This window comes from Xenopus tropicalis, chromosome 5 (genome assembly GCF_000004195.4).
Source record: "Xenopus tropicalis strain Nigerian chromosome 5, UCB_Xtro_10.0, whole genome shotgun sequence".
Classification (NCBI taxonomy): Eukaryota; Metazoa; Chordata; class Amphibia; order Anura; family Pipidae; genus Xenopus; species Xenopus tropicalis.
The window spans coordinates 105,449,917-105,470,203 of NC_030681.2; the positions used below are offsets into that span (position 1 = coordinate 105,449,917).

General features: G+C 37.6%; 1 protein-coding gene across 1 annotated transcript in view; it reads left to right on the forward strand.

Annotated features, from left to right (window-relative positions):
- zan (uncharacterized LOC100497422) overlaps positions 1-20,287 on the forward strand; it is a 91,532-nt gene that overhangs the window by 44,875 nt on the left and 26,370 nt on the right. The window contains exons 36-54 of the mRNA XM_031902733.1: positions 212-250; positions 1,534-1,569; positions 2,068-2,103; positions 4,075-4,110; positions 5,472-5,507; positions 8,604-8,639; positions 9,871-11,250; positions 11,908-11,967; positions 12,642-12,883; positions 13,289-13,572; positions 13,738-14,015; positions 14,165-14,521; positions 14,952-15,193; positions 16,640-16,923; positions 17,085-17,362; positions 17,505-17,861; positions 18,176-18,417; positions 18,962-19,245; positions 19,863-20,140. Of these exons, the coding sequence (XP_031758593.1) occupies positions 212-250; positions 1,534-1,569; positions 2,068-2,103; positions 4,075-4,110; positions 5,472-5,507; positions 8,604-8,639; positions 9,871-11,250; positions 11,908-11,967; positions 12,642-12,883; positions 13,289-13,572; positions 13,738-14,015; positions 14,165-14,521; positions 14,952-15,193; positions 16,640-16,923; positions 17,085-17,362; positions 17,505-17,861; positions 18,176-18,417; positions 18,962-19,245; positions 19,863-20,140 (4,785 nt within the window). The remainder of the gene's footprint in view (positions 1-211; positions 251-1,533; positions 1,570-2,067; positions 2,104-4,074; positions 4,111-5,471; positions 5,508-8,603; positions 8,640-9,870; positions 11,251-11,907; positions 11,968-12,641; positions 12,884-13,288; positions 13,573-13,737; positions 14,016-14,164; positions 14,522-14,951; positions 15,194-16,639; positions 16,924-17,084; positions 17,363-17,504; positions 17,862-18,175; positions 18,418-18,961; positions 19,246-19,862; positions 20,141-20,287) is intronic.

Here is a 20,287-nt window from a genome sequence, read left to right on the forward strand (position 1 = left end):
AGTATATTGCAATGTACGGACAAACAATCCCTCTTTTTGAGGTGGGGAGGGAAGGCATTTCTTAGTAGTGAAATGCCCTAGTGTCCAATTTCTACATATTGATAATGGGTGAGTGCAGAGGATTTTTTGCGGTTGTTTATATAGATTTCATACCACATATATTTTTTTTTGTTCTCCTGCCTATCAGTTTAACCTGCTTGTTTTTTGGCAGGACCACCACGTCCACCAGTTTCAACAACAACAACAACAGGTAAATATAACGAATTCTGTATTGAGTTGCAAATATCAAAATGCTTACTGCAAAAAGTTAGAAAGACATTTACAGTATATGTTCCACATATACCTATATAACCTGTTTTTTGGCAGCACCACCAACTACCACACGACTCACACCAACAACAGCTAACTATAATGAATTCAGTTACCTGTTTTAAAGTACTGTTACTATGTAGAAAGACAATATATATGCTTCACATGGGGAAAGAATTAATAATCTCTATTTTAGTAGACAGCAGGAACTGAGCTAAAGAGCATTCAGACCAGGATTTTACTATCAGAACAAATGCACTGACAAAGGTTAGAAAGATGAAGGAAAGACTTTCTATGCAATATTTAAAATATGAACAGTTATAAAAACTTTAGTAACAAAATTGCCCAGCAAGTGTATCAATTTAAAAACATCCAGGACAGGACACTGTTCTTAGACTGCACAGTTTAGTTGCAGTGGTAGATCTGGATGGGACAGCATCACTATCACTAAAGGCAGATGTCACATTGGTACAATTAGATCACCCCAGATAGGCCTTATATTGATGCATATTTATCATGGGATTTTTTAAATAAATCTTACCAAGCCAATGCCCTTACTTAAAGAGATACTGACATCAGAAATTAAATGTTTTTTACAACTATCATAGCATTGTCTTTACATGAGTTATAGAATTTCGCCATACAAGTATTTACCTAATGCTTTTGCATTACCTATCCAATCCCTGTGTTCCTCTGTGAGGGAGCTGCCATATTTCTGCAGCAGGAGTCCAGTAGCATTAGAAGCTATAACTGACTAATGGAGAAGGGACAGTCAAGTTGGCAGAACAGTCAGGTTTAAAGACTTCAAGTAACAATTACTTACAAAAGCAGCCCTATCAGCAAAAAAATGATAAGCATGACCTATAGGTAACTTTATGTACATTAATATCATAAAGAGTAGTTTTTTTGGTGTCAGTATCAATTTAATACAACAGAAAAATGAAAGGAGACTGCAAAGGAATATCTGTCCTTCAAATCTGTAAGAATGATGACCCACTCTATAATACACACAGTATTACTGTCTAACAATGAACTGAACGATACCTTCATTATCTGTTTTATGTATTTCCAAGTTCCTTATAATACAGACTAGCAAATACCTTAACAATATTATCCTATCCTACAATGTACCTTGCAGGCATTATCAAATTTGCTTAGATTTCATACTGTATATATTTATTATTTTCTCCTGCCTATCAGTTTAACCTGTTTGTTTTTTGGCAGGACCAACACATCCACCAGATTCATCAACAACAACAGGTAAATATAACGTATTCTGTATTGAGTTGCAAATATCAAAATGCTTACTGCAAAATGTTAGAAAGGCATTTACATATATATAATTTTGTACTTATTTTAATAACTTCTTGGATGGGACAGCATCACTATCACTGCAGGCAGATGTCACATTGGTAAAATTAGATCACCCAGATAGGCCTTATATTGATGCATATTTATCATGGGATTTTTTTAATAAATCTTACCAAGCCAATGCCCTTACTTAAGGAGATACTGACATCAGAAATGAAATGTTTTTTACAACTATCATAGCATTGTCTTTACATGAGCTATAGAATTTCGCCATACAAGTATTTACCCAATGCTTTTACATTACCTATCCAATCCCTGTGTTCCTCTATGATAATATTATCCTACAATGTACCTTGCAGGCATTATCAAATTTGCTTAGATTTCATACTGAATATATATTTATTCTTTTCTCATGCCTATCAGTTTAACCTGTTTGTTTTTTGGCAGGACCAACACATCCACCAGATTCATCAACAACAACAGGTATATATAACATATTCTTATTGAGTTGCAAATATTAAAATGCTTACTGCAAAAAGTTAGAAAGATATTTACAGTATATGTTCCACATGGAAAAGATATTTATACCATATATATGTAGGGACCCCAAAGAATTGGGCCCCTCCAGGATTAGTTCCCCTTTAGACAGGCACCATGAGGGTGGCCTTATGAGATTTGGACACCTAAAGGTGGTCCTAGGTGTTTATGTGTGAAAAGGGAGTTTCCCTGCAAGTTAACAGTAACCACTAGATGTCGCTGTGCTAAAAGTATAAAAAGGGCTGACACCCATTTTGTGCAGGTCTTCGTCCTGGGACTGCTTCTTGTAAAGAAGCGTATAACAGGCTTGTGTTCTAGTACAGGAGGTACTGTAACAGGTCACTCTAGGAGTGACAGGCAGGCTAGAGAGAACGGGCAGTGATAGCCCCGACAGGAGAGAGAGGGGTTAAGACCCCCCAGCACTCATGGCTGGAGTTAAGGGCCTGTAGTGTGTAGTAAGAGGAGCCAAGTCAGCACCTGGGAGTGTTCCCAGTGAAGGGGCCCTACGCGTGGACCGGGGTGAGTTCCTAGGTGGAAGCATCCGGCGGGAGTACCGGGGGTAGCCCAAAGAGAGTGTGTGACTTGAGCCGTCTGTGTGACATCCTCTGAAGTGTTCTGCCTGCATCAATAAACAAGTTCATCTGGTTCACCATTTTAACCAGTGTCTTGGTGGTTCATATACTGAGGATCCTCAACTGCCTGGTAAGCAGCTACCCCAAGGGAGGGGCAAGGTACCGGGAGTTGCTGGGAGTCCGGGTCCAAGGAGGACCTCATAGAGTTTTCCCAGGGAGGAGACATATAGTTCTACCTATACCTACCCTGGGTGGAGGCACGCCATTCATTTATATTACACCTGTCCCCCATAATAAGCAGGGGCTCAGGGCTCCTGTAGCGCCACACGCAGGTGATTGCGTGTTAAAAGTACAACCGTAGCCAAAATAGGGTTACATATATATATATATATATATATACAGTATATATATATATATATTTTGTACTCGTTTTAATAACTTCTTAACCTGTTTTAAGCAGCAGCACCAACTACCACACGACTCACAACAACAGCTAAATGTAATGAATTCAGTTACCTGCTTTAAAGTACCATTACAATGTAGAAAGACAATATATATGCTTCACATGGGGAAATAATTAATATTCTCTATTTTAGTAGACAGCATGAATTGTTAAACCAGGAGATCAAATGTCCTGTTTGTTTCATAGTGCAGCAGTACTGACATGCCATATGGCTGAAGAGCATTCAGACCAGGATTTTGTTGCCTTACTGTAATGACTATCACAACAAATGCACTGACAAATCTTAGAAAGACAAAGGAAAGACTTTCTATGCAATATTTAAAATATGGACAGTTATATATAGTTTAGTAACAAAATTGCCCAGCAAGTGTATCAATTTAACAACATCCAGGACAGGACACTGTTCTTAGACTGTACAGTTTAGTTGCAGAAGTAGATCCGGATGGGACAGCATCACTATCACTGTGAGTAACAATTACTTACAAAACCAGCCCTATCAGTGAAAAACGATCAAAATGGCCTATAGGTAACTTTATGTACATTAATATTAGAAAGAGTAGATTTTTGGTGTCAGCATCACTTTAATAAAACAGAAAAATGGAAGAAGACAACAAAGGAATATCTGCCCTTCAAGTCTGTAAAAATGATGACCCATTCTATAATACACACAGTATTACTGTCTAACAATGAACTGACCCATACCTTCAGTATCTGTTTTATGTATTTCCAAGTTCCTTATAATACAGACTAGCAAATACCTTAACAATATTATCCTATCCTACAATGTACCTTGCAGGCATTATCAAATTTGTTTAGATTTCATACTGTATATATTTATTCTGTTCTCATGCCTATCAGTTTAACCTGTTTGTTTTATGGCAGGACCAACACATCCACCAGATTCATTAACAACAACAGGTAAATATAACGTATTGAGTTGTAAATATCAAAATGCTTACTACAAAAAGTTAGAAAGACATTTACAGTATATGTTCTGTAACGCTTGTTTGGCTATATTTAGACAAAACCCAGGCTAGTGTTAGGATTGGAGCATGTGTTACATGCTACTCTCTTAGACAGGATGGGCCTTCGCTAGGTGGAAGAGACCATGCGGAGCAAGGGTGTAGTGAAACTACAACTCTCTGTAGCTGTGTAGTGAAGATTTAAAAAAGATGGACGCCAGAAGGTTCTTGCAGTTGAACTGTAGTACAGTTTATTGTCCAAGACAAATATAGATGCAGGGTTACATCAAATACTCACAAATGCAAATATAGATGTTAAATGATAGTATTATTCTGAGGACAATAAGAGAGGATACACACTGGTTTATCCCACCTCTTTTGGGAGTCTGGGCAGGGTAAATGCACTTGGCCAGCTTGGTACCCCTTTGGAAGCAGTCAGGATAGATACCTCAGTCCTCAGGTTGATAACCCTAGCTTGAGATTCCTTCAGGTGACTAGGGATCAGGGTTTGTTCTAACCTGTCTCCTATCTCTACTCCGTGGCCCCACACTGAGGCAACATTGCCGGATGGAAGGGTACTTCCAGAGCTACTTTCCTTGGTGGGGCTTTTAACTGCCCTTGCTTCCTTCCCTCTCTACCTCACGCTCCTAGAGAGTGCTCTTACAAGAGTAACTATTTTGTACTCATTTTAATAACTTCTTGGATGGGACAGCATAACTATCACTGAAAACAGATGTCACATTGGTACAATTAGATCACCCCAGATAGGCCTTATATTGATGCATATTTGTCATGTGTTGTTTTAAATAAATCTCACCAAGCCAATGCCCTTTTTTAAAGAGATACTGACATCAGAAATTAAAGTTTTTTACAACTATCAAACAGTCAGGTTTAAAGACTTCAAGTAACAATTACTTACAAAAGCAGCCCTATCAGCAAAAAAATGATCAGCATGACCTATAGGTAACTTTATGTACATTAATATCATAAAGAGTAGTTTTTTTGGTGTCAGTATCAATTTAATACAACAGAAAAATGAAAGGAGACTGCAAAGGAATATCTTCCCTTCAAGTCTTTAATGATGACCCACTCTATAATACACACAGTATTACTGTCTAACAATGAACTGACCCATACCTTCAGTATCTGTTTTATGTATTTCCAAGTTCCTTATAATACAGACTAGCAAATACCTTAACAATATTATCCTATCCTACAATGTACCTTGCAGGCATTATCAAATTTGTTTAGATTTCATACTGTATATATTTATTCTGTTCTCATGCCTATCAGTTTAACCTGTTTGTTTTATGGCAGGACCAACACATCCACCAGATTCATTAACAACAACAGGTAAATATAACGTATTGAGTTGTAAATATCAAAATGCTTACTACAAAAAGTTAGAAAGACATTTACAGTATATGTTCTGTAACGCTTGTTTGGCTATATTTAGACAAAACCCAGGCTAGTGTTAGGATTGGAGCATGTGTTACATGCTACTCTCTTAGACAGGATGGGCCTTCGGTGGAAGAGACCATACAGAGCAAGGGTGTAGTGAAACTACAACTCTTTGTAGCTGTGTAGTGAAGATGGACACCAGAAGGTTCTTGAAGTTGAACTATAGTACAGTTTATTGTTCAAGACAAATATAGATGCAGGGTTACATCAAATACTCCCAAATGCAAATATAGATGTTAAATGATAGTATTATTCTGAGGACAATAAGAGAGGATACACACCGTTTTATCCCACCTCTTTTGGGAGTCTGGGCAGGGTAAATGCACTTGGCCAGCTTGGCACCCCTTTGGAAGCAGTCCTCAGGTTGATAACCCCTAGCTTGAGAGTCCTGATGGAAGGGTACTTCCAGAGCTACTTTCCTTGGTGGGGCTTTAAACTGCCCTTGCTTCCTTCCCTCTCTACCTCACGCTCCTAGAGAGTGCTCTTACAAGAGTAACTATTTTGTACTCATTTTAATAACTTCTTGGATGGGACAGCATAACTATCACTGAAAACAGATGTCACATTGGTACAATTAGATCACCCCAGATAGGCCTTATATTGATGTATATTTGTCATGTGATGTTTTAAATAAATCTTACCAAGCCAATGCCCTTACTTAAGGAGATACTGACATCAGAAATTAAATGTTTTACAACTATCATAGCATTGTCTTTACAAGAGCTATAGCATTTCACCATACACGTATATACCCAATGCTTTTACATTACCTATCCAATCCCTGTATTCCTCTATGAGGGGGCTGCCATATTTGTGCGACAGAAGTCCAGTAGCACTAGAAGCTATAACTGACTAGTGGAGAAGGGACAGTCAGGTTTCAAGATTTCACAATTACTTACATAAGCAAACAATCAGCAAAAAACGATCAGCATGACCTATAGGTAAATTTTTATGTACATTAATATAATACAGAGTGTTTTATTGTGTGGGTTGAAAACCCCAACATACTGTTCTTCGACTTTGGCTTATTCTTCCGCTTCTTATTCTTAGCGCCCCTCATTTACTAAACGCTACTTCTCCTACAGTTTTAGGGGTACAACACCCAAACTCGCCACACTTCTTCGCCCTATAGCGGAGCAGGTTGCTTGTGCTTTTCTAAGCAATCCTGCCCCCCGTCTTTTTGTGGCGCCGCTCCGAACACCCCAATTTTTCCATTGACTTTGACAGCTTTGAAGCTACACCCCCCAAACTTGAATAACATAATAATGGGGTCACTGCAAATGAAAAAGCAACATTTGTTGGATGACCCCAAAGTGGGAGGGGCTAACAACAGCCAATCAAATTTCACAGATTGACTTTAATGGGGAAATTGAAACTGCTGCCAATCTTACAGCTTTGAGGCTACACGCCCCAAACTTGAATCACACAGTCATGGGGTAAGCCTGAATGAAAATATGATGATTGCTGGATGCCCAAAAGTGGGCGGAGCTGTGAACAGCCAATCAGATTTTACCTATTGATTTGGCGGAAATTCAACCTGCTGCCATTCTCACAGTAATAACACCGGGGTCCCCAAACTTTGCAGGGTTAGGCACCAGGTAACTGTGGTTCAAGGTAAGAAAAAGTTTTACCTATTGACTTTCAATGGGGAAATTCAACCTGCTGCCATTCTCACGGAATTAACACCAGGGTCCCCAAACTTTTTACAGTTGGTCACTAGGGGACTGCAGTTTTAGTTTTAAAAAGTGTGCGGAGCCACCAACAGCCAATCAGATTTCACCTATTGATTTTTATTGGTTTGTTGCCAGGGTTCCCAAACTTTGCATAGTCAGACACTGTGTGACTACGCATTTAAGGTTTTTTGTATTTTTATAAGTGGGTGGAGCCACCAACAGCCAATCAGATTTTACCTGTTGAGTCTAAAAGGGGAAATTCAACCTGCTGCCATTCTCACAGTTTTAACACCAGGGTCACTAGGGGACTGCATTTTTAGGTTTTAAAAAGTGGGTGGAGCCACCAACAACCAATCAGACTTCACCTATTGAATTTTTTTGGTTTAAATTTAAAATGCTGCTTTTCTCACACTGTTTATGTCAGGGTTCCCAAACTTTGCACAGTCAGTCACTGGATGACTACATATTCAGGGTTAGAACAAGTGGGAGGAGCCACCAACAGCAAATCCATTTCCACTCATTAGATTTCATTGGTTTATATTTAAACTGATGCCATTATTTAAATATTAATTCCAGGGTTGTTAAAGTTTCCAGAGTTAGTCACTGGGTATTTGCCGTTCAAAGTTAGAAAAAGGTGGGCGGAGCCACCAACAGCCAATAACATTTCACCTATTTACTTTCAATGGTGAAGTGTAAAATGCTGTCAGTCTCACAATTTTTATGCCTGAGTCCCCAAAATTTTCAAATTTGGTCACTGGGGTACTGCAGTTCAAAAATAGGAAAAGTGGGTTGGGCCACTAACAGGCAATCAGATTTCATCTATTGAATTTTATTGGTTTAAATTTAAAATGCTGCCATTATCACACTATTTATGCCAGGGTGCCCCCTGTTTGTCACTGGGTGACTTCGACTCAAGGTTAGAAAAAGTGGGCGGAGCCACCAACCACAATTCAGCTATTGACTTTTATTGGTTTAAATTTTAACTGCTGCCGTTCTTTAACTATTAATCCTAGGGTTCCTAAATTTTGCAGAGTTAGTCACTGGGTAACTGCAGTTCCAGGTTAGAAAAAGTCACTCGTTGACTTTCAGTGGGGAAATTTAAATTGCTGCCATTTAGACACTATTAAAACCAGGGTCCCCAAACTTTGCACAGTGGTTTTTACTGTATAACTGTGGTCCAAGGTCAAAGAAAGTGGGCAGAGCCCATTCAGTGACTTCATGTTTTTCAACCCAACATGAAGTTTGTTCTCAAACTTCCCTTTCTAGTTTATTCTGTTCTCCTGCCAATCAGTTTAACCTGTTTGTTTTTTGGCAGGACCACCACATCCACCAGATTCATCAACAACAACAGGTAAATATAACGAATTCTGTATTGAGTTGCAAATATCAAAATGCTTACTGCAAAAAGTTAGAAAGACATTTACAGTATATGTTCCATATGGAAAAGTTATTCATACCATATATATATATATATAATTTTGTGCTCATTTCTTGGATGGGACAGAATCACTGAAGGCAGATGTCACATTGGTAAAATATAGGCCTTATATTGATGCATATTTGTCATGTGATGTTTTAAATAAACCTTACCAAGCTAATATCCTTACTTAATGAGATACAGATATCAGAAATTAAATGTTTTTTACAACTATCATAGCATTATCTTTACATGAGTTATAGAATTTCGCCATACAAGTATTTGCCCAATGCTTTTACATTACCTATCCAATCCCTGTATTCCTCTATGAGGGGGCTGCAGTATTACTGTATAACAATGAGCTGAACCATACCTTTAGTATCTGTTTTATGTATTTCCAAGTTCCTTATAACTAGCAAATACATTAACAATATTATCCAATATAAATATTAACAACAACAGGTAAATATAAGGAATTCTGTATTGAGTTGCAAATATCAAAATGCTTACTGCAAAAAGTTAGAAAGACATTTACAGTATAGGTTCCACATGGAAAAGATATTTATATCATATATATATATATATATATATATATATATATATATATATATATATATATATATATATATATATTATTTTGTATTCATTTTAATAACTTCTTAACTTGTTTTTTGGCAGCACCACCAACTACCACACCAACAGCTAACTATAAGAAATTCAGTTACCTATCATAGCATTGTCTTTACATAACCTATAGAATTTCGCCATACAAGTATTTACCCAATGCTTTTACATTACCTATCAGGTAATGTAATGTCAGGTTTAAAGACTTCAACTAACAATTACTTGAAAAAAAACAGCCCTATCAGCAAAAAATGATCAACATGACCTATAGGTATCTTTTTATGTACATTAATAGTGTACAGTATCACTTTAATAAAATAGAGAATATCTGCCCTTCAAGTCTGTAAAAATGATGACCCACTCTATAATACACACAGTATTACTGTCTAACAATGAACGGAACCATACATTCATTATCTGTTTTATGTATTTCCAAGTTCCTGATAATACAGATTAGCAAATACCTTAGCAATATTATCCTACTCTGTGTATAGGATGGTATGTTTATTACTGTAGCCTAACATGCAACTCTTTTTTTCAGATGGCCCAACAACTTATACTACTCAACATCCTGAAACTGGAAGCTCTGCAGGACCTTTGACTCCAGACTCTATAACAGATACCACTCCAGGCCCTGAAACTGCTAGTTCCCCAAGCACTGAAATTGGCGCTGTAACTGACAAAACTACAGGCCCTGTAACTGCGAGTACCCCACAACCTGTAACTGACAGCACACAGGGTCCTGTATCATACAGCACTCAAAGCCCTGTAACACATAGTATCCCAGGCTCTATAACTACCAGAACTCCAGCCCCTGAAACCACAAGTGACACAGGCCCTGAACCTAGCACTGTTACTGACAGCACACAGGGTCCTGGATCAGACAGCACTAGAAGCCCTGTAACACATAGTATCCCAGGCTCTATAACTACCAGAACTCCAGCCCCTGAAACCACAAGTGACACAGGCCCTGAACCTAGCACTGTTACTGACAGCACACAGGGTCCTGGATCAGACAGCACTAGAAGCCCTGTAACACATAGTATCCCAGACTCTATAACTACCAGAACTCCAGCCCCTGAAACCACAAGTGACACAGGCCCTGAACCTAGCACTGTTACTGACAGCACACAGAGTCCTGTATCAGAAAGCACTAGAACCCCTGTAACACATAGTATCCCAGACTCTATAACTACCAGAACTCCAGCCCCTGAAACCACAAGTGACACAGGCCCTGAACCTAGCACAGTTACTGACAGCACACAGGGTCCTGGATCAGACAGCACTAGAACCCCTGTAACACATAGTATTCCAGGCTCTATAACTACCAGAACTCCAGCCCCTGAAACCACAAGTGACATAGGCCCTGAACCTAGCACTGTTACTGACAGCACACAGAGTCCTGTATCAGAAAGCACTAGAACCCCTGTAACACATAGTATTCCAGGCTCTATAACTACCAGAACTCCAGCCCCTGAAACCACAAGTGACACAGGCCCTGAACCTAGCACTGTTACTGACAGCACACAGGGTACTGTATCAGACAGCACTAGAAGCCCTGTAACACATAGTATTCCAGGCTCTATAACTACCAGAACTCCAGCCCCTGAAACCACAAGTGACACAGGCCCTGAACCTAGCACTGTTACTGACAGCACACAGGGTACTGTATCAGACAGCACTAGAAGCCCTGTAACACATAGTATTCCAGGCCCTGTAACAAGCACAACTCCAAGCCCTGAAACTGCTAGTGACAAAGTGACCAATACTGAAACTGACACTACAGTCCCTGTATCTACCACTACACCAGGCTGTGTAACTGGGATCACTGTATCACCTCCAACTGCAGCCCCTGTAACTGAGAATACTGGAAGTCCTGTAACAGACAGAACTACAGGCCCTGTAATACACAGCACTCCAGGTAATTATATAAAATAACATATATGTTTTTGCAGCTCTACAGAGGGTAGCAATTACAGCAGTCAAAATAAATAATATTTTTTAAACTATTGTCACCTTAAACCTGACCTTTTAAAGAAGAACAACAGTAGGAAAAAACACTGGAAGGAAACTTAAAGAACTTATTATTACTTTTTTTTTTACATCAAATTACCAGAACCCAGTCATTGATTAATAAGTAATCTGCCCCTAGTATTAGTTTAGGAAATGTAATAAAAGCTCTAGCAACCAATAAGAAGTAATGAAATAAAAGGTGGAAGAAATACATGCAATGCAAACAACATTGAATAAAAAATGTTCTTATAACCTTTAGTTCTTAATGTGTAAAAGGAAAAAAAAAAGAAAAACATTCTATCATTTGCGCCAATGCCCCATGTATGTAATAAATCTTACGGAAAAAAATGTCATTTTATTTGCACCATAAATATATGCCAAATACATGACTTTTTCAAGGAGATGTTAAAAATGCATGATGTGTTACAGTTGCAATAGGTTAACTAGCTAACTGCCTAAATGCTGCATCACAAAATGCTGTTCTTATTTATGCACCTTTTTTTAGTTATGATTTTTATTCCCACTGCATATATTTTAAGCATTTGTCATTCTTTTTGTGCAACAGATTCAATTATAACATCCACCTCTGCAGAAACTACAACAACTCTGCCACCACTTGATCCAGGTACGATGACCATAATAAAATAAATTCATGTATGTGTGTGCATTTCTGTGTATGCATGCATATACTGTATATACACTGGGGGTCATTTATAAATTTGCACCTGGGCAGTTATCTCTAGCAACCAATCAATGGTTAGATTTTTCCTGCCAGCTGCAGGTTGAACACTGAAAGCAATCATCTGACTGGTTGCCATGGGTAACTGGCCAGGTGCAAATTTGCACAGTCTTTATAAATGACCCCCACTGTATCTATTCTAATTTCATTACATTTTAATGTTGTATGCCCATTTACAGTTCCCAGTCATGGACAGAGAGTGAGGAGAGGGATGCAAGTACATTGGTCACATGGGGTTTTATTAAGAAAGGCTTGTAAGGATTTTGTTTGTGCAGAATACTAGGTGAAATTTATTAAAAGGTAAAATAGTAAAAAGAAAATTAGAAATTTAAGAGGACCCCACATTGCATCATAATGTGCAGCATTTTCTCATTAATGTAAGCCCTTATTTAATGCAATGCAGTTCAACATTTTTATTGTATGATCATAAGAAAAAATATGAATAAAATTAATGGTTACTAGTGAGCCCCACTGAAATACAGTTTGCTCCCAGCTAAATTACTCTTATGGTTTGTATGTGTACTCTTTTGGTTTGTGATAAAAAAAAATATTTTCTGTAGGTTACTGTGAGGTATCAGGAGACCCCCATTATTACACTTTTGATAAAGAGGTCCACCATTTCATGGGAGTCTGTACCTACACGCTATCTAAGCTCTGCGCAAATGATTCAAATTTGCCGGACTTCAATGTTGAAGCAGCAAATGATCTCAGGAATGGCCTGACTCATGTATCTTATGTGCAATTTGTGAACGTGGATGTATATGGATACAGGATCACTTTGGAGAAAGTCCGTAAAGTTAAGGTAAGATCACATCAGAAGTTATTATTTTAATGATTACAGCTGTAGGATCTGTTATATGAAATTCTTAGGACTTGGAGTTTTGCATAATGTGGAGCATTATGGAAAACATATGTCAATATTATAAAAAACAGTAGGGCTGTTTTGCCATCAACATGGATTTATCCTTGTTTACATGTGATGTGGCAGAATTCCATATCCTGGGCATTATTTAACTATTGATAATATGGCCAATGTTAATTTAGTGATTTGGTTATATATTGTTCAGTGGGTTGGGCATATATTTAATACCAATAGAGCTTTACTGTTTTTATGTAGGGTCTGTGCCACTGACAAAAAGTGTGCATTTCACTGCAAAGTAAGAGATTGCTGCTTTGCATATACTGACAAGAATTATTATATTTATAGCTGAACGGACAACCAGTAACACTTCCTGTTAGTCTACAACCAGACGTTGAAATCTTCCTCAGTGGAACTAATGTGTTCGTAACAACAGGCTTTGGCCTCCAAGTTTCATATGATGGAAGCCATAAAGCAACAGTGACTCTTCCAGGCGAATACGCAAATAATGTTTGTGGGCTTTGTGGGAACTTTAATGGAGATAAAGCTGATGACTTCTTAAACCCAGATGGTAACCTGGAACTGGATTCTAACAGCCTTGGTAACAGCTGGCAGGTTGAAAATGACACAGTGTAAGTTTTTAGCTGTAATTATAGTTGACAATTCTATATTCTGCCTTAAATCATAAACCTAATTTTAACACCATAAAATATTGTTGGCAGTATAATTACACTTGTATTGACTATTGATGTATTGTGCTAAAGCATTGGAATAATAATTTTTAATCTATCTCACAGCTGCCCTCCAGCAGTGGACAATAAATCAAATTGCACTGAGGATGAAAATAATATAATATCCAGCAACAGCTACTGCGGTATTATTATTAATGAAAATGGCCCATTTAAAGCATGTCATCATGTGATAGACCCAAAAGTTTACTTTGATAACTGTGTATATGACCTGTGTGAAGTGATGCTGGATAATGGAACCCTATGTGACAGCCTTCAGTCTTATGCAGACACCTGCCAGTCTCACGGAGTCACAATACAGCCATGGAGGAATGAAACGTTCTGCCGTGAGTACAACAAATAGATTGCGTGCATCACCTGCTCTATTGCACATTTTAGTCACATGCAAGTTCCGTTTTTATAAAAAGGCATTATAGTCTTTTATTTTTTATGATATGTTCCTATTTAAAGTTCATTTTTGAAATTTTATTTACAGCTCTTAAATGCCCACCAAACAGTCACTATGAGCCCTGCGGCACAGGCTGCCAATCAACATGCGTCAACCCACATGCACCAAACAACTGCAATCGCCCATGTACTGAAGGATGTTTCTGTGACCCAGGATATGTTCTTTATGATAGCATATGTGTTCCAATAGACAAGTGTGGATGTTGGCAAGATGATAAATATTATCCAGTGGGCGATGAATTTTGGTCTGATGACACCTGCTCTTTAAAATGTAGATGCCCCTCAGCAGGCAGTGGCTTAGTCTGTACTGAAGACTCATGCTTGGATAACCAGTATTGCGGAGTTACAAATGGAATTCCAGGGTGTTACAACAAACCTAATCCAGGTATGATGTACAGTATACAATTCTGTACATGTGTGTTTGTGTGCATTTGTGTGTGTATACCTTTATTGTTCCTATTTTGCATTAATGTTGTATGCCCATATATAAAGAGGGATGATGCACAAAGGAAGGATGTTTATATATTTGTTTGTACACAATAAGTTATGAAATATGCAGAAGTATTACAAACTAGTATTTTTAAGTTAAGAAATGAAAATCACATTTAAAAGATTTATTTTTTAAAATAGGAAGTTAATATTATAGTGTAACTATAGGGGAGGCCCACAGGCAAAGAAGGCCCAATCTTATGTCCCACAATCCCTATTTTGGATAGTAAGCCCCACTATACATTTTTTCTGTAAATGTTAATAGTTTAATGGTTTGTGATTCTTTATTTTTGTCTGGTCTCTGATTATAAACTTATTTTCTGTAGGTTACTGTGAGGTATCAGGAGACCCCCATTATTACACTTTTGACAAACAGGTCCACCATTTCATGGGAGTCTGTACCTACACAATATCTAAGCTCTGCGGAAATGATTCAAATCTGACAGACTTCACTGTTGAAGCAGCAAATGATCTCAGGAATGGCCTGACTCAAGTATCTTATGTGCAGTTTGTGAACGTGAATGTATATGGATACAGGATCACTTTGGAGAAAGTTCGAAAGGTTAAGGTGAGATCAAGTCAGTAGTTAATAAATGAATGGGTACAGATATAAGATTTATTATCCAGAATACTTGTGACGTGGGATTTTCCATAATGCAGCCTGTCTTATGGTTACTAACAGATTTCAACATTGAAAACACCCAGAAGGATTGTTTTGCCATCAACTTGAATTTTTTCTAACTTAAAGGAGAACTAAACCCTAAAAATCAATATGGCTAGACATATTTTATATAATGAACTTATTGAACCCGCCTAAAGATTAAACATCTCTACAGTAGTAACAATCCAGTCCTTTAAAGTTGTCACAGGGGGTGACCATACTGGACATACTGGAGACTTCTGTTAGACACTCACATGTTCAGTGTGCTCTGTTGAGAAACTAAGCTTAGGGGTCGTTGGAAATGATCAAGCAAAGAAAATGATGTTTGTCTGTCATATAAGCTGATCCTAATGAGCTGATGATTAAAGTCTGATGCTAATAGCACTGGTTTCAGAGCTGCCATGCAGTAATCATCTGTGTTAATTACTAATCGGCCTTATATTGTGACATTTATATCCTATATATACAGTATATTGTGAGTCGGTCCCTAAACTCAGTAACTGACAGCAACACAGAGCATGTGCAGTGAAACAGCAAAGAAGAATATGGGGAGCTACTGGGGCATCTTAGGGGGCACAGATTTACATTGCTAAAGGGCTGTGGTTGGCTTGGGATGGTGCAGAAGCACAAAACATAATTTACAAATTTCTAGCCTATGTCTTTATTTAGGCTTTAGTTCTCCTTTAATTAACATCATTAAGGATTATTAACATCATTAACAAGTTTAAAACATAAAAAAACAAAACCAACAAGTTAATAAGAGGTAGATGTGATGGGGTAGAATTCCATTACTTGGGAATTATTAAATTACAGAAAATAGATGAAATATGCTCATTTATTTGGTTGGTTAATTCCATATATTCAGTACATAGAAAATTGTTTAAAATTGGATATACATAAGGACTCATTGCAAATGTAGCCTGAGACCAGTAGAACTAATGTATGGTATGACAGTGACCAAGGCACCAACATTTTCCATTAAAGGGGTTGTTCACCTTTGTACAACATTCACAAATCTAACAGTTCACATTAATAGAACAATCTTTGCCATACACATATTTAAAAATGTGCAGCTGAAGAGTGCATTTTCTCACTCCAAATGCACTTAAGCCAATGGACTGTTTTAAAGAATTTTCTTGTCAAGATTTTTCCTGGCAAAAATTTTCACCACTTTCAAAACCAACCATTTTGCTGCAATTCTATTCCAGGCGAAAAAATGCTGATCCCATCTAGCTCTAAAAAGAAATAGAGATGGAAAATAATAAGCCTGTGGCACTAGTTACCATATACATTTTAGCGTCAGGAAGGAGATTGTTGCCTTGTATAAGCTGACAATATTTATTATATTTATAGCTGAACGGACAACCAGTAACACCTCCTGTTAGCCTACAACCAGATGTTGAAATTTTCCTCAGTGGAACTAATGTGTTCGTAACAACAGGCTTTGGCCTCCAAGTTTCATATGATGGAAGCCATAAAGCAACAGTGACTCTTCCAGGCGAATACGCAAATAACGTTTGTGGGCTTTGTGGAAACTTCAATGGAGATAAAGCTGATGACTTCTTGAACCCTGATGGATATCTGGAACCAAATTCCACCAGCCTTGGTAACAGCTGGCAGGTTGAAAATGATACAGTGTAAGTTTCTAGCTGTAATTATAGTTGCAATTTCGATATTCTGCCTTAAATCATGAACTTTATTAAAATACCATACAATATTATTGGCAGTATGTTTGCACTCGCACTGACTAAAGTGTTAACAAAGCATTGCAATAATAATCTCTAAATCTATCTCACAGCTGCCCACCATCAGACAGCAAACATGAAAACTGCACTGAGGATGAAAATAATATAATATCCAGCAACAGCTACTGTGGTATTATTACTAATGGAAACGGGCCATTTAAAGCATGTCATCATGTGATAGACCCAAAAGTTTACTTTGATAACTGTGTATATGACCTGTGTGAAGTAAAACTGGATAATGGAACCCTATGTGACAGCCTTCAGTCTTATGCAGACGCCTGCCAGTCTCACGGAGTCACAATACAGCCATGGAGGAATGAAACTTTCTGCCGTGAGTACACAAAATACATAGCGAGCATCACCTGCTCTATTATACATTTAAGTCACTTTCAGTTTTCATAAAAAGACACTGTAAGTTTTAATGTTTATAGTATAATGCATTTTAAAGTTTGGTTCTTACATTTTATTTACAGCTCTTAAATGCCCACCAAACAGTCACTATGAGCCCTGCGGCACAGGCTGCCAATCAACATGCGTCAACCCACATGCACCAAACAACTGCAATCGCCCATGTACTGAAGGATGTTTCTGTGACCCAGGATATGTTCTTTATGATAGCATATGTGTTCCAATAGACAAGTGTGGATGTTGGCAAGATGATAAATATTATCCAGTGGGCGATGAATTTTGGTCTGATGACACCTGCTCTTTAAAATGCAGATGCCCATCCGCAGGCAGTGGCTTAGTCTGTACTGAAGACTCATGCTTGGATAACCAGTATTGCGGAGTTACAAATGGAGTTCCAGGGTGTTTTGATAAGCCTGATTCAGGTATAATGAATAAGATTCAATACATTTTTGTGTGGGAATTTGTGTGAATGTGTTTATATATTTATGATTCCTATTTGATTATGTGGCAATGCTGTATGCCCATTTTATTAAATAGTTATGCAATCTTTAATATGATGATTTTACAGTTTTAAAAACATACTGCGAAATAATCATAAGATGTTTGAAAAAGAATAATAATCATTCTAGGGGTCATTGCTTGGATAGTGAGCCATTGGATAGTAATATCTTTTGCATCAAACCTTATTAGCTTGTGGTATTGGTTCTGGTCTCTAATAAATAAATATTTTGTATAGGTTACTGTGAGGTATCAGGAGACCCGCATTATTACACATTTGATAAACAGGTCCACCACTTCATGGGAGTCTGTACCTACACGCTATCTAAGCTCTGCGCAAATGATTCAAATTTGCCGGACTTCAATGTTGAAGCAGCAAATGATCTCAGGAATGGCCTGACTCAAGTATCTTATGTGCAATTTGTGAACGTGGATGTATATGGATACAGGATCACTCTGGAGAAGGTCCACAAGGTTAAGGTAAGGTCAGACCAGGAGTTATCAGATTTATGTTTACAGTTATGTTATCTGCTATACAAAATGCTTAGAACCTGGGGGTTTTCCATAATGTAGAGTGTCATGGCTTCAAGTCTACTAAAACCACATTAATATCACAAAACAAAATAGTAGGATTGGTTTGCCATCAACATGGATTTATCCTAGCATAGCTTTGATGTGGAAGAAGTCCATAACCCAGGTACTATTGAACTACTCAGAATATGAGATATGTGATTAGGTTATACATAAGGGATTGGGCATATATTAATTGCTTAGCAAACTGTTTACAAGTGTATGAACTGACAGACAGGTGGAAAATGTAGTGAGACACTCAGCATAGAGACCAAATCAGCAGAGAGAGAAAAGATGCTTTTAAAACAAGACTTGAACTGAACATATGTTTTTTCATGGAGTTTCCCTTTAACCACAATGCAGGCTCAAACCATGATCAGTGCAGTAAAAAGCCTGCACTGAAAGGCAAGAGATTGGTGCTTTGTATGTGCTAACAATAATTATATATTAATAGGTGAATGGACAACCAGCAATACTTCCTGTTAGCCTAAAACCAGATGTTGAAATCTTCCTCAGTGGAACTAATGTGTTCGTAACAACAGGCTTTGGCCTCCAAGTTTCATATGATGGAAGCCATAAAGCAACAGTGACTCTTCCAAACAAATACTGGGATAAAGTTTGTGGCCTTTGTGGGAACTTCAATGGAGATAAAGTTGATGACTTCTTAAACCCAGATGGTAATCTGGAACTGGATTCTAACAGCCTTGGTAACAGCTGGCAAGTTGAAAATGACACAGTGTAAGTTTTTAGCAGCAATTACAGCTGGCATTTCTATATTCTGCCAAAATAACAAATTACATCTAAAGGGGTTGTTCACCTTTAAATTAACATTTAATTTGTTATAAAATGGCTAATTTTAAACAATATTTCAACTGGCCTTCAATTTGCTTTCATTATTTATTTTTTATAGTTTATGAATTATTGCCTTCTGAATCTTTTCAGTTTTCAAATGGGATTCACTGACCTCAGCAGCCAAAAAACTTTTGCTCTGTGAGGCTGCAAATTTATTGTTATTGTTACTTTTTATTGCTTATCTTTCTATTCAGGGCCTCTTCTATTCATATTACTGCCTCTCATTCAAACTTGCTTCAAACTTGCAAACTTGCAAAGGTAATTTGGACCCTAGCAACTGGAGAGTTGCTGAAAAAAAGTGAAATAATTAATGCTAAAAATAATAAAAAAGGACCAATTGCAAATTGTCTCAGGATATTACTCTCTACATAACACTCAAAGTTAACTCAAATGCGAACAGACCCTTTACATATCATACAATATTGTTTGCAGTGTATTTGTAACTGCATTGAATAATGTTTTAACAAAGCATTTGAACAATAATCGTTTTATCTATCTCGCAGCTGCCCTCCAGCAGTGGACAATAAATCAAATTGCACTGAGGATGAAAATAATATAATATCCAGCAACAGCTACTGTGGTATTATTACTAATGAAAATGGCCCATTTAAAGAGTGTCATCATGTGATAGACCCAGAGGTTTACTTTGATAACTGTGTATATGACCTGTGTGAAGTGAAACTAGATAATGGAACCCTATGTGACAGCCTTCAGTCTTATGCAGACGCCTGCCAGTCTCACGGAGTCACAATACAGCCATGGAGGAATGAAACTTTCTGCTGTGAGTACAACAAATAGATTGCGTGCATCACCTGCTCTATTGCACATTTTAATCACATGCACGTTCAGTTTTTATAAAAAATATTAAGAGTCTAATAAATGTTTATCATATATTCCTATTTAAAGTTCATTTTTGAAATTTTATTTA